Here is a 19908-nt window from a genome sequence, read left to right as displayed (position 1 = left end):
ATATTTACATTAGTTTGTCTGTGGAAATTCAGAATTTCTTCATTGAATTGGGATTATCAATTTGGATTTCCCCCAGGGTTATCTTTTAGGAACCCTTCCCTTATTAGTATCACTTTAGTAATATTTGTTCAATACATGTTTGGCATACTTCCCCCCCAAATAAACAGAAAATAACTCCATAAATCTACAACATAAATATGTTCCCTTACAGTAAATTGGAACTAGGAATTAAATTAAACGAAGAATTAAAATAGCTTTATATATTCCATGATGTGCATTTTCAGGGTTAATTTGCCAAGTTATGGTTTGTACCTACTATTAAATACAAGCTTATGTATGATATTTTAGGCTGGTACCCACAGTAGCTATGTTGGATGCCCATACAATAGCTTTAATAATTTCAGAAAAGTGTTTCCTTCAGTGTTTCCATAATTCAAAGAACAAAAAAGGAAATTCCAACTCTTGAAATATTTTATCGCAGCTTCCACACTTTTAAAAAAAATTAATTCAATACATATATTTATCTGATTCTGGATACTTGCATACACAATTCAAAAAATCTCTTTAAATTGCACTGATAATTTTTACCCTAGTGTTTCTGTAAATTAGAAGCTAACTAGCATTAGGAATCAACATTGAAGCTTGTGAAAAATCAAGCTACTTTCCATCTAGTACAATTAAAATGCAACCCAATATTAAATAGTTTCAATCAGTGATCTCCCCACTCGCCCTTTATAAAATATTTTAAAAAGTAAATGCACCCAATGACATTTTAAAATGTTTTACATTTCAATGGATGATTTCCTATACAGTTCAAGAGGAAACATTTACAGTACAACAATGCCTAATCAGGGTCAACAGATATGTTCAGGAACACATTTCTAAACTGGATGCTCTATATAATCCTGAGCAAGAGCAGCATAGTTTCCATATATAAATAGTGTATGTACATCATTAAGTCAACTTTTCAAGGATATGTACAGAAACAAACAGCAACGGGACCTATTTGTGTACACTGGAATGAAACGGAGGAGTGAAGACTAGCCAAGTGCATAAAGAAAACAACTGCACCACGATGTCACCAACATTCTGATGATACCCGGTTCTATTTTCCTTTCTTGTTTAATGTGAACAGTGTAGTCTCAGATATTCCAATGACTTGGTGAAACAGGGAGATGGATGAAAGATAGCTGGCTAAGACTCCGTTCAGGCAAAACATAGGTGATGTTGATTGGTAGAGGGAAACACAAGAACTAGCAGAATCTCAACAAGCAACACCTTAACTGAAGTGGTTTTTTTTTGTTTGTTTTTTTTTTTAACACTCCTCCCACTTATTAAGATGGTGCACAAACAGGCTTTTGATGGAGTCACCTTTGATCCTGGAACTTCCAGATAAGCATTTTCAGCCACTACTATCTTTTCCATCGATGCTGGCCAAGATAAAGGGCTGGAGAAAGTCAGTTACATCTTTGTCACCTCCAGGCTAATGCTACTCTAATGCACTATTAGCGGGGACTGACTATGAAAGCCATATGGCAATTAAGACTGATATAACACATATCAACTCACCTGCTAAGCAAAAGACATCATACAAGACCATTCACACTAGTGCTCTGCACTCTACTGGTTCTACTCTATCTAGGTCACAGTCCAACCCTATTTTAAAAGCTCTGAATTTGCTAGGGCCTGATTATCTCAATTACTGCCTCTTGCTCTGCATTGTAGAAGAACAGCTACATTGAATTACCATGGAGGAGCGCAGATACCACACTGATGATCACTGGAGAGAGATAGTTTCAGCTGCCATGCTTAGGCTGACCGAGACCAGAGTATGCCTCATACAGGCCCTCCAGAGAGAGTGCTGGGTATGGAATCAGTGACGGCTGAAGATTCAACTGAGCCAGAGTCGCATCTCTTCATGCAGCAATTTACCAACCAGATTAGAAAGGCCCTGACAGCACTGGAATCTCCCATCACAAGAAACAGGATATCAAGTACTTTTCTGTGATCATACTGGTGGCATGTGTCCAGGGAGCCATTCTGACACCAGTGTAATAACTCATTGAGTTCCAAAGGGTTGAAGCAGTATAATACTGTAGTAACATAGCAGTAAATCAGAACCACAGTCTCCAAGACCTATGGTCCAGCAATTCTGTGGAATACTTTGCTTGAGTTGTCCGATTGCCGTTAGAGATAATTTATAAATGAAAAATACTGGGAGAAGTACTGTTTAGCACCATTAACAGTTAGTAAGTTCCATTTCTATTCGGAGTCCTAAAATTATTTAACCAGCCCATGAATATGTTGTAACACTGTAGCGAAGGGAGAGGTTGCCAGTCAGGAATGGTAACTTCGTGAGATAAGTTAATATAGTTTCTTTTACATATGAAAATAGCAAGTGCGTGTGTCATAATAATATTAATTCCCTGTCAATAATAATGGCTGACAGCTGGGTAGAATCTCAGAAGAACTCAGAAGTCTGGTGACAGATTCCCTTATTTCCTTCAATAAACAACTGTCCATAATAGAATTTAAAAAGCATATGCGAAATCCAGTCAGCTAAAACAAGTGTGTTCAACACCTGCCCCATAGCATCTATTCAAATTTTTGTTTTTTATAATCACAATTTCCTATTTTTAAAAAAATGCGTCTCCCCATTGCTGTGTTGAAGACCCAACACAACAAGAAACTGACCTTACCAGGAAAATTGCAAAAGTGATGCTATATAGTGTTGCCAAATGCAAAAAGTAAACTAACAAAAATGAGAGAACACAATGTTTTCCTTTAATTTTTCAGTAATTGCTCTTTCTGGTGCTGCTTGTGATAAAAGCAGGTAAAATACATTCAGACAGAAGTGTAATTTTTAGACTGAGTGTCCCTTTAATACAAGTTGGGAAAAATTACAAACAAGACTGGCTGGAGAGAGACTTTGAACCAATTTCTTCACTATGTTTTTGCAATTCTCAGTTATTACTCAACTGCTTGTAAACACTTACCCCAGAGAGGCTTCCCAGAACCAGTTTAACCAACTGTTTCACATATGAGAAAGAAGGTGCACAATTACTGTTCCTTATGTGGGCACTGCAGGCATCCAGAACCGTCCGTACAGACACACGGGCATAAATGACATCTTCACACATGCCAAGCAGTATGCTGTTTAGGTGATCCCCAAGCTTGATAGGCTGATTACAAAGGAGAGGAGGAATAAAAAATAACAACAACAACACCACTTAAATATCTAACACACACATATGCAAATGGGTTGATTTTCTAAAGGTTCAATACTAATTCATGTTGGTACTTCTGAAAATTCCACCTGATATGCTCCATCTGAAACACATCTCATTGGTAGGGAAAGCAGTATGATCTAGTGGTTATCCAGGGGACTGCAATTCAGGATCCTAGATCTAAATGCTGGCTCTGTCACTAGCCTGTTTCATCTTGGACTATTCACACAATCTGTAAACTGAGTACAATAATACTTGTCTACCAAGGACATTGGGGCTAATTAAAATTTTTAAAACACAGACAGTCTTGAATAATAGCTATATTCATTGCAACTGCTAACCATAATGGACCTGGAGACAGTATTTGCAGGAACTTGCTGATGAGATCTGACAAGTGTACTAAAAAGACTTCTATAATCCTTTAGCTAGTCCAAGATTTTACTTCAACTGGATTTGTACTTTCATATTCCATAAAGGTGTAGGATTAACTCACCAAGTCCCTTAGGGCTAGCAATTATATTGGAGATGGCATTTATTATTACTCAAGAGTATCAAATATTTAAAAATCCTTTCCAGAGTCCAGAAAAGTTTTTAGATATTATTAGAAAAGGGTAAGGACTGAGGGAGCAAAGTAATTGGCTAAATAAGTGAAGCCCCGCAATTATGGGACAACACCCAGAGGGTTGGGAACTACTTAGCCTTAATTTCTTCCCATCAAACAGTCAATCCTATCATATTCTAAGTGGAATAACACTGCAAGCTATGCAGTAGTCAGTGATAACACCACTTCCCAGATACTGTAGACACTTGGCCTTCAGCACTGTGTCTCACTACGCACCCAAGGTGGGCGGTTATCAAAGAAATACATGCCCTGTCGTGTGTTGTTCTTTACTGAGCACATTAAGTTTCACAGTATTTCTTTCCATTTATTTTTAAACTTACTATAAAAATTTGTTCAGCATCAGCCTCATTTAACATACAGCATTAACATAGGCTTTTACCATATACACACACTAACAGGCACTACTGTCTTTCAGTAAATTTTTTTTATGGGAACAAATTTTTCTCTCTCTCTCTCTCTCGAATCACAGAAATCATTCTTGCATGAAACCTGATACACAGCAAAGAACCTAAAACAACATATCCATCGGCCAAGAACATCAACAAAGATTTATAAATTGTACATCTTACATTTGTGTTACAATGGAAAAGCTTCCAGGATTAAAGACAAATTAAATGGTGAAGATTTAAGTATTTTAACTTTTTAAAGGTAGATCTTTGAGCTCTATTGGAATGTTAGCTACTAGCACTTACCACATACTTACAGGAGGGGTAAGACAAATTCACCAGATGAAAGTTGCTCTATTCTAGGGTGTCAGAGTAGCAGCCGTGTTAGCGTAGCTCATGAAAGCTTATGCTCTAATAAATTTGTTAGTCTCTAAGCTGCCACAAGTACTCCTTTTCTTTATTCTAGGGTGACAACACTTGATTTTCTTTTTAAAGTAGCTGAAGTGCTCACGACAGCTATAGCTAATTCCCTCCATGTTTCCATTGTATCCTTCTATCTTCAGTAGCTCGTAACTTTCTAAAACATTCACCTTTTGGGCTGAAATTATCCATACCTGGTCTCTGCCTCAGGGTGATTCTACCCCCCTTTCTCCCGTTTCTTCAGATTATAAAGTAGAGCAGGTCAGCTGATTTTGAGAATGAAGGAAAAGGGAAAAGCCCACAACACTTTCCCCATTACAAAAACATTCTGCAATCTATACTCATGTTACACATACACACACGAGACAAAGAAAAAAAAAAACAGTCTATGGTAGGGGTATATTATAAGCCACAGCCAGGGGTTACAGAACTGCTGTGTAGCAACGCACACCCCCTAAGGCATATGGGAGCAGACGATCCATCCTTTTAATGAGCACAGTTTGCTCTCTCCCCTTTAAGTCCTGTTCTGCTGGAGGCTGCGTATGCAGAAGTAGGGTCACAGTCTTTCCCTTTATTGAATCTTGTGTCATTACCCACACTAGGACTCTTCAAATCCTGACCATCAAGCATATAAAGGACCGGGGATTGGGCATAGTCCCAGAAGTGGAGCCCAAAAGAGCTGGGAGATCTTTGTATCCTCTTCCCCCAACTTGTATACCCACATAGGGTCAGCCACAATCTGGCCCTTACCATTAGCTACAGAACGTACAAAATGAAGGAAAGAATCACAAGCCCCTCAGAGCAGAGATGGTCTTTTTGTTCTATGTTTGTACAATGTCTAGCACAATGGGGTCATGGTCCATGACTAGGGCTACAGGGCACGACCGTAATACAAATAATAAATAATAATAATTGGTCTTTGGTCTCATGGTTAAGGCACAGGATTGGGAATCAATTCCAGTTCTGCCACAAACTAGCAGGATGACATTGGGCAAGTTACAGTCTCATTCTGTGTCTCAGTTTGCCCTAGGTAAAATGGGATTCATAATACTCCCACATTTTTGTCAGTCTTGTCTATTTAAAGTGTTAATTCTTCGGAATGGGGACTGTCTCTTATTATGGAACTCAGCTACCACAATGCTACCATGATCTCTGCTGGCATCTCAAGATGCTATGGTTATATAAATAATACTGAAGGAATACATTTTTCTAAAAATATCCTAGTCGTTACAGAACATATCGATACTATCATGAAAGAGATGACTTTGTAAACGCCAAAAGCACGTGCTTTGAATGAAGAAGTCAATGACAATCTGTAACCACCCAAAGAGTTCATTAGCACAGCATAATTAACTTCTGGATGAAACTCTTCAGAGCATGCTTTGTTTTTCCATTCTAACCAAATGATCCCTGCATGCAACTCGATAACTCTTCGGTTTTGGGAGGAAATAATGGTTTTTAAAATTGTAAGTTTTCTTTTTTAGGTTATACGATCACCAAAGCCACAATATAGTTACACAGTAATGAAGGCATTCATTATAAATCCCTATGTTCAATAGCTAGTTTTTCCCAAAAATTCAGCTTTTAGGGCTGAAATACATCAGTGCTTGAATCCTAATCAAAGGAGTAACTGTCCTCACTGCCTTTGAAAAATCTCTCCCTTTATTTCTCAGCCATAACAGTTTTCTCCATTTAATTAGTAGTAATAATAATAAATTTTTTAGCAGCTGAGTAAATTTTGTGCTGAAAGCTGTTTTTTCACCCACATCTGAGCAGGAGTCAGGCCAAATGTATAATATCTGCGTATTCTTACCTCATCACTGAATATACTTTCTGGATACAGACTCCTAATTTTTCAATCTCCTCCAACCATTTCAGCTATTGACTTAAAGTGTAGTTGTTGTGTGGGATTTTTGTTTGTTTTATTTTTTGTTTCCTAAGATGAAAGAGCTCTGGAAGAAGATGAGTCAAATGCTAAAAAAAGTAAATCCTCCCAAACCTGACTGAAGGAGTTCTGACAGGTGCACATATTGTATATGAGATAATCAAATTGAGCAATGAGGTTAAGCTCTGATCAGGCCATAACTGTGTCTGAAGCTGCTGGCAAGTCAACAGCAAAGAAGTCTACTCCCTATTCTCAAAAAGTACTCTCCCTTCAGAGGCAGTCATGTAATGAATTCACCCAAACATGCCTACCTTCGGCTCACAGAAATTACATTAGGGCCAAATAGAGCACAGTGGTTAGTATCTTTTTAAGTAAATCACAAATACTTTTTTACTATACAGCATTAAAGAAATTTCAATATGACAAACAAAAATCAACCCATTTTAGAATCCCTTAATAAAACAGAAATATGATTTTTCTTCTGATAGATTCACAGCATGATATACAAGCAAATTGTTTTTTATAAGCCTCAAACAGCTGTGGTTCATTGGGAGACCAGGGCTAAATTGACTTCATGTAACTTCAAAGTGGAAGACAATGCCAGTACTTTCCCCGCTTCAAACCAACACTACGGTATCCCTAATCAAGAAAAACAAAGAAGCAAACACCAGAATAGAAACAGCGAAGAGTATTAATTAGAGAAGAATAGTAGTTTTGTCTCATAATGGACAAAGCAAGCTGCTTCACTATAAGCAAAGCTCTGTGGATTCTGTGGTAAAAAAAAAATCTTTAATTCTACAGCAAAACTCCCTGCTCTCAGCGGCATTATGGTTAGGAGTGAATTCAGTGACTAATTCTGCAGCTGCAGGATCACAGAATACATCAACAGTCTTTCTCTTGTCTGTTGCAGTAAGACTCTGGTAAGCTCACCTTTAAGTACTCATAACTTGGAAGTCCATAGTTCAGCCACCAAGTCTCAGCATTCAAGAGGAAACTACTTCAGATAATATTTTACCTCTAACCCTAGATATTTAGGCCTGATCCTGGGAAGACTGAGAACCTGGAACCCCCCCGTGACTGCGAAATGACTGCAATGGGAGTTGCAAGTTCTCTGTACCTCTTGGGTTCATGCCCCAAAAGGCCTAATTCTGCAGCTCTTACTCATTAGAATAGTCCCATTATATGTATGGAACTACTCACATGAATGAGGGCTTGAGGAACAAGCCCTCAATTCTGCTCCTTGGGGCATCTTTCCCCTTTCACACACACCTTGAAATTATGTAAATTACAAAAACCCAAATTATGTAAAAACTCCTACTTTTCACTTAGTCGCACCAGTCCCACCAGCATCGCAAGGGTTTACCTTGCTCTGTTACTCTGTTTTTTTAGAAACATGGAGGAGGTTATCAAACAAACCCCATTTTAAAAGGTTAAAATGGTGAGATTTTATAAAAGAAGTCAAAAAAATACTTACTTGGCTTTGAGGGACTTCATGGTCAGCTCCCCAATAAAGGGTCATACCAAGAGAATAAACATGAATCTGTAATACAACACAAACCATCTGTAAACTTAAAGAAGGGACAGTTCTGGAAATTCAACAGTATATCCTTCAAGTATTAAGTGGGTGTGATGAACTTGACATTCTGAAACAGGGTCCTTTCCCCCACCCAAATTAGGTGCATTATTGCATGTTTACATTTTTGACAACTAAGCTCAGCCATGGACTCAATTAGCCTCCTTGCCTTGGAGAACTTCTGAACTGTCCTTTGTCCTGATCATTACAGTCAGAGCAGCAAATCCCACTATGGGAAAAAACTTGCAAAAATCTTATTAATGCTCCTCTAACTTTTCCATTTAGTTTTTACTCTTCATTTAAGATTAAGCCCCAGTATACATAGACAAGATTACGACACTTGATGGTGATGAACACATTCTGAAATGCAGCAGGGCATTCCAATGCTGCAAGTCTTAGAAGGCGCATAGTTCTGAAGGTGGTAAAAAGCTTAGGATCACAAACACTGGCTTTTGGGTTGCCAATGGACTTTCACCTATGTACACAACGTATGAGGTTGTCATCTTAAAATGTCAATCATTGTAAGCTCCTCAGAGCGGGGAATGTGTTTTCCTACATATTTGTACATGTCCCAGCACAACAAATCATCCTAATGTGGGCCACTGGCCTTGCTGTAATACAAATAAATAACAACAGAAAAAAGTAGTGCATAGTAATGAATCTGCATTGTTTGTATATATAATGTGGTAATGACACTCTTTGTATTGGACAAATCAACTATTGTACAGTGAACATGTGTTAGTAACAACTGTAATTCAAAGCAAGAGGTGCACTACATAATTTTAGCAACAAGTTGTATTAAAATTGAGCATAGATGCTACTTAAAGGTGATTCAACCAATCCCATCTTCCCCCAACTAAAGAGAAAATACAAACTGCAGGCCAACTTGAAGCATTAGCTATATGCAGTTAGAATCACCATACAGAAGTCAATATTTTATGTTTTTGAATTGTGTGTGTAAATTGGGCAAAAACTGTTCATGAACACAGCCAATAGAATCCATACAACAATGAAATGCAAATCTGACTTTCACTCTTTTTCTGTATCATATATGCGAATTCAACACAGTTTTATAGTTACATATTCAGGAGGAAGATAAACATATATATAAAGCAATTCTAAGACTAAGTTATGTATTTGTTCAGCACCGACCAGACACTTAACTTGGTAAAAGGCACAGATATTAAGACAATCTCTGTCCTGGAGAGTTTATAATCTACCAGAGACAATATTTAGAGAGATCTACAATCTACACAGAAGATGCTGTGGGAGACAAAGGAGAGAGCTACCATAGTTAATATTTATTATTGCTCTAGTTTTTATGAAACAATAATATGGTAGTGTCAAATGGCAGCCCCACCCAGGGGCACACTCCTGAGGTAGGCTGTGGCACAACAAGTGTGCCCTCTCAGGTAACCCAAGAACTCCACTTCAGGCCCCCTTGCTTCAATAATGCCCTTCTGTGGGGCCAGTTTATTATCAAAACCATAGTACAGTTCAGTTCATAACACAAGTCCTCCACAGAGTCCATCTATTATCCCAGTGCATATTATCCTCAAAACCCCATGACGTAACATTCCACAAGCCAGCATCTTCTGCCACACTCAAGGCTCCTCACCAGTCTCATCTGTCCCTCTATCAAGATGGCCACCCCAACACTTCCAACTGGAGTGTGAGCCCACTCTTCTCAGTGGTAACTCCCCACAAACTCTCTGCTGGGAAACGATCTTCACCAGGGAAGCATCCTTCCCTCTCCCTGTTCCCTTAGGTCCAGCACTCTGGCCCTGGATATGTCAGCGGGCAAATTCCTCTGGTGCTCTCCAGCCTTCAGAGCTCTCTGGCCCTTGGCTATATCGCTGCAGCTTAGAAGTAAGCAGGCGACTCCCGCTGCTGCTGTCTGGCCCGGCTCTTTGGCTTTGGGATGTCAGCCAGCAAACCCTTCTTTGCTGCTCTATTGCCTTCCGTCTTCCCCCAGGAACCACCTACAGCTTCCTTCCAGGACCCTCCATAGTCCCCTGGTAGCTCTCACTTGCCTCTTTCCTGAGGAACTCACCAGGTCCCTCTGTCTCCCAGGGGTCTCTGCCCCTCAGATTCTCTCTATCCTTTATTGCTTCAGGTGTTGCCCTGCCCTCTTAACTGGCCAGAATGGGAGCACTTGCTCTGGCACAGGGAAGCTGGAACTACTTCATGTCCAGGGCCAGCCAGCCACCCTCTGATATATATAGTTGTATTTACAAATTTACACAATAAATATGGACATTGTTATTAAAAAGGCTTTTTGAACTGCAAGAGAAACATTAAAGTGCAGAATATACACAAAGCTCTTGCTTCACCTAAATAAAGTATTATGCCAAGTGGCTTGTGACCTGAATAGTAAGTGAGAGTGGAAACGGCAGCCTCCTTCATTGCACTGCCAAATATCAGTCCTGTATATAAATTCTAAACAACAACAAAAAATTAAAGAGTGCTTCAGCAGACTTTTTCAAATATCTCGTAAGTGTTCTTATGTATGGTTTTCAGCCATTCTAAATTTAAGAAGTGCAATATATTTTGTGCTAAAGAAAAGCAGAGGTAAATATTCAGTGCTATGTTTCAGACACGTGAACCAATGGTCCCATTGTTAACAAAACCACCTACATATTCATGCTGCCATTGATGTCAGTCAAAAATAATTAGTAGCCTATTGTCAGCTAGATAGGACTCAGAAACAGATAAATATGGTGTGCATTTTAATTTAGAACGATCACCTTTTTTCCTTTGCATTCATCAAATTCTCAGTTCTTTTCCTGGAAATTTTCAGTGCGTGTATTAATTTTTAAAAATTGATAATCTCAAATTTCCAATTTGTGGTTTAAAAAAACATACACATGAAATATTTTCAGTTTTCCACTACAAAATAGATACAATATTCTCCTTTTATTTAATCCCTCCACGTCAAGACATGGTAATGTCAGCAGTTTAGAAGCAACATATTCCCCATTCTGTGTTCTATTTATTTTTATTATTCTATTCTGTTCTATTATTTTCCACATAACATTTGAAAATAGAGGCATCCAGAAGAGCACTTGAGTCCTAAGCTTCCTCTGGTTATTACAAAGAGGTCTGTCTCCCAACACACACAGTGTATGAGTCATGCAGAGCACCACGCAAAGGGCTGCACTGATATGAGATTGTGATAGAATTAATACAGTTGACATATGGTTATATTCACCATTAGAGTTCAGTTCAACAAACTGATGAATCGTAAAGCTTACGCCTGAGGTATACGTGGGAGGAGGGATTATGCAAATACAAAATATTTTTCTTGGAATTTTTCTGCAAATTACTTTATATATTATAAACTAAGCTGGAGTACATGCCATGGAGGGATTTGTTGTAATGCTGTGCCTAAGGAGAAGACAATGGGTCAATTTTTTCCTAATGTTACATCCACACGAACTTTTCTGAATTCAAGATCTCACTGGATTTCACTGGTGTTGTAGGATGCAACTGAGGGTGCAATTTGGCTTGATACCCATTAGATAACAGGCCCAATCCTGAAACCACGTTCTATCAACTGCAGATTTAAATTTTTTTTCCCTTTTAATTGATAATGACCAATGGAACGACATCAAGTAGCAAGCAGTTGCAGTATCAGGGCCACAGCTTAATCTGGGAGAACTGGAATATTCAGTCCCCCAAAGTCTTAGCTTGGTTGTAGCAGGAACCTTTGTAGAGATGAATGCCAATAATAAGCATGAACTCAGCTCAACTTCTTTCACATTGTTAAAAAGGCAAAGTTATACATGTTTCAGAGTAGCAGCCATGTTAGTCTGTATCCGCAAAAAGAAAAAGGAGGACTTGTGGTACCTTAGAGACTAACAAATTTATTTGAGTATAAGCTTTCGTGAGCTACAGCTCACTTCATCGGTTATACATGGTATACATCACTTTGGAAAGGACATATTTAATTGTTCAAGAAAGCATGCATCATACTCATGGTATTGAAAAATGTTAATATACTTTACACAGAAAAACACACAATGACCAAGTAACCCATCTAGTTTTTGAGAGGTCAGGAGGAGATTAATTTCAGTCACTAAAAAAAAAGGTGAAACAATGCAATAGGAAGTTGTTCTTTGGTGTGGGAGAGGGGTTATTTAACATTTTACACATAGGATTAACATTTTCAGGGATTTGGGGGGTGGGGAGGGGAAGGTGGTTAAATTTACTCAGAAACCAATTACTTCTTCAAGGAGCTAAAAAAATCAAAATAAAATCTAACCCAAATGAATTGGCATTCATCATTACTTACATCTTCAATGTATGTTCCACCATATTATTTTGTAAAGGGAATCCGATAATATTTAAACATGTACCTTCAGCTGGAACTAACCTGACTTTTTTTTTTTTGTTATGGTGGTTGTGAATGCTCAGCGGAAAAATTAAAGACTTATTTGCAAACTGGCTTCCAACTGCATGTGGTTTTGGACCACAAACCAAACTAAGATGGCTACCCGCATGACATAGGGTTTTGGTTTTTTTGGTTAGGTTTTTTTTTTTTTTGGTAATTTATTGTTATTTTTTATCTTTAACCCTATATTTGAAATTTGGATTGTAAGGGAATTGTTAAAAGTCATTGTTGGACAGCTTTAACCATAAAAATAAGCTTTATTCCTAAATACAGATCCCTCAATTGCAGGTACTACATATTTAGCAATGTTTCACACATGCATCAGAACCTCTTTTCACTGAGGAAAGAAATGATGGCCACAGAACTAAGTTTTCCTTGTTTTGTGGAAAGATTGCTATGGGCTTTAACTTCCAATTGGACAGTCAAAGTCAGGTATCAGGGACTCTCAGTTTAATGAATGTGCTTGTCATTGACTTAGTCATCTACAAGTAAATCAACTCTCCAAATACTGAGCTGGTACTTCTCATATTCAGCTTATTACCAAGATCTTCTACTGAAAGATTAGAGAACATTGCCAATTTGTGCCATGAACATACCATAGTTATGCATGAAAAGAAAACTAGACCATTGTAATACCATCAATGTTAAACAAATGAATACATACATAAATACATCTGGCAACACAGAATGGAGAGAAGAAAAAATTATACTTACCAAAACCAGGTAGCTTAGGTATAAAATAGTTAACTGATAACACCAGTTTTTCTTTAAATCTCTACTAAACAACCACCTTATTAATTCTAGGTTAGCTAATATACAAACTGAACAGTATTCCCAAAATATCTGAGAGTCTCATGCCTTTTCCCAGCAAAGCTTTTATTACAGAGCATTGTAAGGAGGTCCCTATACTAAGACCATTATTTTTACAAAATTTACTGCATCCCTATTACACAGTGAAGAACTATTTTTCAAAATAAGTGAACAAAGCACATTGTGGTGTGGTGCTCCATTGTATGCTTAATTTGGGATCAGTTTGCGTGAGGTTCTTCTGAATGTAGTATTTTACAAACTATTACAACAATACTATAGATTATAAACAAAATTGCATAAGCTACATACATATGAAGTTTCAGAGTAGCAGCCGTGTTAGTCTGTATTCGCATAAAAGAAAAGGAGTACTTGTGGCACCTTAGACACTAAAATTTATTTGAGCATAAGCTTTCCTGAGCTACAGCTCACTTCATCAGAATGCATCCGATGAAGTGAGCTGTAGCTCACGAAAGCTTATGCTCAAATAAATCTGTTAGTCTCTAAGGTGCCACAAGTACTCCTTTTCTTTTATACATATGAAGCAACCTTTTACATATAAAAATGCTTGTGATGAATAAAATGAATTGCACTTATTCATATTTGTTACAATTTGAGTTTAAAACCTAGTTATATTACTTTCATGTTGGTATTTTACATTTCTTCATATCAATATTATATACTGTTCTCTAACTGTTCATTATGGTTTGAAAGACTAATGTCATGCCAAATATTTTTTGGGGAAAAAAAATCCCATACCAAGGCTAGGCTGTTTATTTGATCATCATGGTTGAGGCTTGTGCATTGTTACCTCAAACTCCATTCGTATGAGATAATGTCAGGTACATTAAAACTAGATAAATGCATCTATTTTAAAAGTGCTGATAATCAGAAGATCAAGAATGAAGCTAAGCATGCGTTCTTATATAAATGTGTATTATGTATGCACACTGTACTATTTAAGACAAATTATATCAAGGTAAAGTTGAAATATGAACTTCAATAAGAGTTGCAAGTACTCTGCACCTCCAAAAAATTAAGATACTTATTTAAATGCTTTTTGGTAATTCTGATTTTTGGCTTTCATGATTTATATTAAAATATTTTGAACAGTTTTCACAAGAAATAAATAGCACTAAATTCACATTCATAAATTTATTTTTTGTGGAATGATTTGCAAATGTATATTTCAAATAAGCCTACAATTACAAAGTCACCTTTTTTGTTCAATTTAAACAAGAGACTTCGAATCAGTAGGGCATTCATTGTCTGACTAGCACTTTGGTTGATATTTATTGTTGAATACATAATTTCTTTGGTTTAGAAGAAATGAAGTAATGACCCAAATACTAATGCAACCCTGTCATTGTGTTTTAAGAGGTCATTACAAACAGGAATTTTTTTGGTTTCAGTAAAATTCTGACATGAACCAATTTCAGAACAAGAATTGAAAATAAACCAAAGATTTCCACTCAGAAACTAGTTTGATAAACTGCAGTGAAATACACTGAATGAAGAATGAAGCTTAAAATTGAAAACCAGATGAAATTAGCATGTATACAACATCATTTAAGAAATGCCAAGTAAATAAATCACAGAAACTAACCATGACACTACCCAAAACTTAGCTTAATACAGATGGAAGGGAAGACAACACTGGGGTTATGGGCAAGATGCACAGGAAAGATATTGTAACCATAAACATTTTAAAGAAATGGTACATCCCAATCATGAGGCAATATTAGTGCGTCTTAAAGAACATTTAACACAGATTATTAGAAACGGGACAAATTATCTTTCGTTACAGAAGGGTTTGACTTCTATCCATTTTATGCCAGAAGAGCAATGTATTTGATTTTGATTGACATATTTTCCACCCAGAATCAGCAATTTGCCTCCATATCCTTTTCATTAGATTGCTTTGTCAACCATCCCTTGCAATGGATCAAAATATTACCCCAAAGAAACATTCTTCTTCTTCAGCTGAATCTACACTATATTATGATTTGCATTACAGCAGCAACCAGAGGCCCCAGTCAGGATTAGAGCTGCATTGTACAGTTGACAAATATTAGCTGATTGAAATGTCTGGAGCAATGTGAAAGAAGGAAAAAACTGGGATTGAGAGGAGATAGAGACATTCGAGTAGGATTTTGGAATAAATACAGGGGATGAAGGGCAGATGCAGACAAAGATGCAGGCAGGGTCACCATTAGCAAAAGAAATTTCACTTAACTCTGAAGGACAATACTCATACAGAAACAGAAATATTTCTGAAGGAATGCTATCCAACACAGACTGACTTTTCCTTCAAAAAATGTCTGCCTCATAAAGCCTTAATCTACACTACAATAAGCTGCATTTGAATAATTTCTGTACAGTTCAGAGTTCAGTAACCTAAAACAATAAACTTGTACTTGGAGCCTATCTGCTCACTGTGATATATGCAAGTTTATCACATGCTTTTTCTCCTATTACATTCTAAACTTTATACACACTCTTTAAAAATTTACTCTATTAAACCTGCTGCACTTTTAAATTAAAATAAGACAACATAACTGCAAGACAATGTTCCTGATACCTTTTGGTGCCAGAAGCTGCAGATAAATGAAATTATATGGCCTAATTCTGGTAGACACTAAAAACAGATGAAAATAGCACAGTCCCCCCACAAAACCAGATAAAAAAGTACTGTTAATATACACCTTTAAACAACTGTTAAAAAGCCCCATGCATGCACGCACATCTGCCATGTAGTAGGAAGGAATTAATTGAACTGAAGCTGCATGAACCACGGCTTGGCCAGGCAAGTTTCATATACATACATTTACGGTAATCAGACATATGGATCAAGCCCCTAATGCTATGGCTCATTGTTAAACTCATACATAGGGCCCTACTAAATTCATGGTTCATTTTGGTCACTTTCATGGCCATGGGATTTAAAAAATCATTTATTTCATTATTTTAGCGATTGAAATCTGAAATTTCACAGTGCTGTAATTGTAGGGGTCCTGACCCAAAAAAAGTTGTGTGTGGTGTTTTTTTTTCCACCAAGATTATTGTGGGGCGGGGGGGGGGGGTTATGGATGTGGTACTTCTACCCTTACAGGCTGCAGGGGGCGGTGCTGCCTTCAGAGCTGGGCAGCTGGACAGCGGCGGCTGCTGGCCGGGATCCCAGCTCTCAAGGTAGAGCCTCTGCTAGCAGCAGCGCATAAGTAAGGATGGCACGGTATGGTATTGCCACCCTTACTTCTGTGCTGCTGCCTTCAGAGCTGGGCAGCCGGAGAGTGGTGGCTGCTGACTGAGGGCCCAGCTCTGCAGGCAGCAGCACAGAAGTAAGGGTGGCAATACCATACCATGCCATCCTTACTTCTGCGCTGCGGCTGGCAAGCTGCTGTCTTCAGAGCTGGATGCCTGGCCAACACCCACAGCTCTTCAGCCACCCAGCTCTGAAGGCAGCACAGAAGTAAGGGTGGCAATATCACAATGCACCTAAAAATAATCTTGTGACTCCCCTGAAACTTCCTTTTGCGTCAAGACCTCCAATCTGAGAAATGCTGGTCTCCCCCTTGAAATCTGTATAGAGTAAATGCACACAAAAGACCAGATTTCACAGGCTGTGAAGCGTTTTTCATGGCCATGAATTTTGTAGGGCCCTACTCATACACAACTCCTTTGTTGGAGGCCCAGCAGAATGGCCTCTTCTCAAATTGACTTGGGAACTAGAACCAAGGAACCCAATTTTCTTCAAATTCTGCTGCATCGTTTCAGTTTGATACAGTAGTGGTTCAGTTTTGAGGTTTTTTTTCCTGCCACATGTATATGTGCAAAGTTAGCTAGAATTGAACCCAAAATTAGATGTATTCAACTCCAGTAAAAAACTTCAACTTCAACACAACACTAAAATCAAATACCACAAGCTAAAAGGATATAAACCAAGTTAAATCAACTGTATGAGTAATCTCCTTATGCAAACCAAGGTATATATATGTCAACATGCAAAAATTTTCCAAGGAAATATGAATTCAGGCGCTTACAGAGGTAAAGGGTCACAACTGTACTACCACCACTTTCCAGAAAATTATGTTATCAGATGTCATATAATAGCAAAATGTACATTTTCATAAGCAAGGGCCACAATCTGAGAGAATTAATCACAGCGGCATGTGGGGACAAAGGCCATAATTTGGTCATCAACAATGAATGAGTTCAAGTGCAAGACAAACATGCCACATCAGTTCATCAGTTTTCACTTCTTTCTATGCAACAAGGAAAAACAGGGCCTCTGGTTTGCAACATAGAGTTTTCTTCTTCTATTTTTAAAAAGAAAACAAACAATTGCCATCAAGTAAATGTAGTGTTAAATTAAGAATGCACCCATCTTTGAAGTAAAAGTTTTCACCTACACACAGTTTAGCTGCTTAAGGAATTTACTGATTATTTCCCTGGTGCTTTTGATAAAAGAGTTTTAAAGCAAAATTCAGAGCTAGTACAAAGTGGCACAGCTCCACTAACTTCAACTGCACCCGCCCATTCAAGTTATAAGTTTTAGTAAAGATTTCTAACTACAACGTGCTTCACAGTACCACTATCACAAAGTTTGGAATTATCCCTCCTATCTGTGAGTTCCGGATTCTGCAGTCCCTATTCTGGCAAAACTTCCACTTACTTCAGTACTACAGTTACTTGTGTAAAGACTTCTGTCTCTTGGTCCTGAACAGTTAACATACTGATATACTACAAGGTATATATATCTGTCTTACAATACATAGCCTTGACTGTGTTGCAAGGCAAGAGGCCTGAAGCTAAGTGCTTTCAACCACGGAAGAAACATATAGGACCAAAATACATTTCTTGGAGGGCATCCTTTAGACTGGATATTCAATTGATACGGTTCTAGAGAAAACTGACAATTTAAAAAGTTTTCAGAAAAAAATATATCAAAAGTGTAGCTAGTCCTTGCCCATGTAATAGCAATAGTGCCAGTACCAATCTCCTTCAGAACAAAGCCACGCAACTGCTCCTCCAGGAGGAGTCCTGCCAAGCCATATAACAGCTTTCAAACACACAGCTATTTTGTCTCATGGAGGCCGCTGGTCCGAGAAGTTTAGTACCCCGCCTACCTGTGACAGGCTCCACCAAGGAAAGTGATCCACCTGGAGATTAACTTATTAAGTAGCTGGGCCACAGTTAATTAGGTGAAGATCACCCAGTCTAATAAAGGCTTCCGAGGGCTCAGTCAGGAAGCCTCAAAACAGAAAGAGGAAGTTCCCAGAGAGTTCGCCGAGAACTCACCAGAACAGAACAGAACAGAACAGGAGGAAGTTCTCTCTCTCTCTCTCTCTCTCTCTCTCTCAGAACAGAGAGAGGAAGTTCCCAAGGAAAGAGATTGCTCAGGGGAGCAGCTCAGAGAGCAGAAAAAAAGGGGACCTAGGAAAGGGCAGGGCAATGAATGGCAAAGCCCTAGGAAAGCCCAATCCCAGTGAAGGGACCTTACACACAGCAGCAAGAAGTCCAGGTCTTTGGGGAATTACACACCACTCCAGAAACAAGCTACTGTAGTTTTCCATCTGGAGGGGCCCAGAGTTCAGAGAAGGAGCCATTCTAGAACCCTGAAGGGGCATCATTCATGATATACAAGCCTCGCAGAATTGACTGATAGCCCACGGGGGAAACTGAGGCAATGTCATATCTGACCACAGTGGCCACATCAGGGTGACTTCCACGCTATTATACCCTGCAACATCCCCTTAAATAAGGGTTGAAGAGTTTAGGATTATGAAGACCAGTCAAATGAAAGGGGTGGGAATAGAACCCCATCCCCTCCTCATTCCCAGCCCTGTCCATATTCTGCTAGGCTGAGGGGGTATTTTGCTGAAGAAAACCTTAAAGCTGAAGAAAAAAGAAAAAGGCTAATTTGGAGCCATTTGGAAGACTAGTCAGTTAACGATGCAGATACAATTTAGATTTATGTTCAAGCTCACCCTTACTTAGGTGAGCACCTAATCTCGGGGGGCAGGGGGGGGAGAAGGGGGACTTTGTTATGCTATTTCCAAAACAGCAAATGCTCAGTATGTAATCTTTAAATGCTCCCAACACAATCAAATCAAAATCAGTTTCCTTCTGCACAAGACAATCCACCTTGAGAATCTGATCCCAACATTCAAGGCCCATTTCACCTATACAAAAGAAAAGTAGTTTTGCTTTAGACTTAAAGAAATGTGGGGGAGAACAAATGTCCCACTATTTAAAAAAAGTAAAGGCACATGCGTGTTCACAGACACAACCCCAACCCTTTGGGCAAAGACAAAGTACCTGTATGAAAAATATACTCAGCCCAAAAGGTGAATACTCTGCATCTTAGTTGTAGTGTGCTACAGCATAAATAAAAGCAAGTTTCTACCAAATCTGTTATAATACAAAAAGAAAAGAAGTACTTGTGGCACCTTAGAGACTCTCAAATTTATTTGAGCATAAGCTTTCGTGAGCTACAGCTCACTTCATCGGATGCATCTGATTAAATGAGTTGTAGCTCACGAAAGCTTATGCTCAAATAAATTTGTTAGTCTCTAAGGTGCCACAAGTACTCCTT

At 38.4% G+C, this 19908-nt stretch overlaps 1 protein-coding gene across 12 annotated transcripts in view; it reads right to left on the bottom strand.

Moving 5' to 3' along the window:
- PTPN13 (protein tyrosine phosphatase non-receptor type 13) overlaps positions 1-19908 on the bottom strand; it is a 185202-nt gene that overhangs the window by 108137 nt on the left and 57157 nt on the right. For all 12 annotated transcript variants that reach the window (XM_038399848.2, XM_038399847.2, XM_038399851.2 and 9 more), the window contains 2 exons: positions 8015-8080; positions 2997-3182 (listed from right to left, as the gene is read on the bottom strand). In XM_038399848.2, coding sequence (XP_038255776.1) covers positions 2997-3182; positions 8015-8080 — 252 coding nt within the window. The remainder of the gene's footprint in view (positions 1-2996; positions 3183-8014; positions 8081-19908) is intronic.

The sequence above is a fragment of the Dermochelys coriacea genome, chromosome 4 (assembly GCF_009764565.3).
Source record: "Dermochelys coriacea isolate rDerCor1 chromosome 4, rDerCor1.pri.v4, whole genome shotgun sequence".
In the NCBI taxonomy this organism is placed as follows: Eukaryota; Metazoa; Chordata; order Testudines; family Dermochelyidae; genus Dermochelys; species Dermochelys coriacea.
The sequence above is the reverse complement of the archived record's forward strand: the minus strand, read 5'-3'. Positions and strand labels throughout refer to the sequence as shown.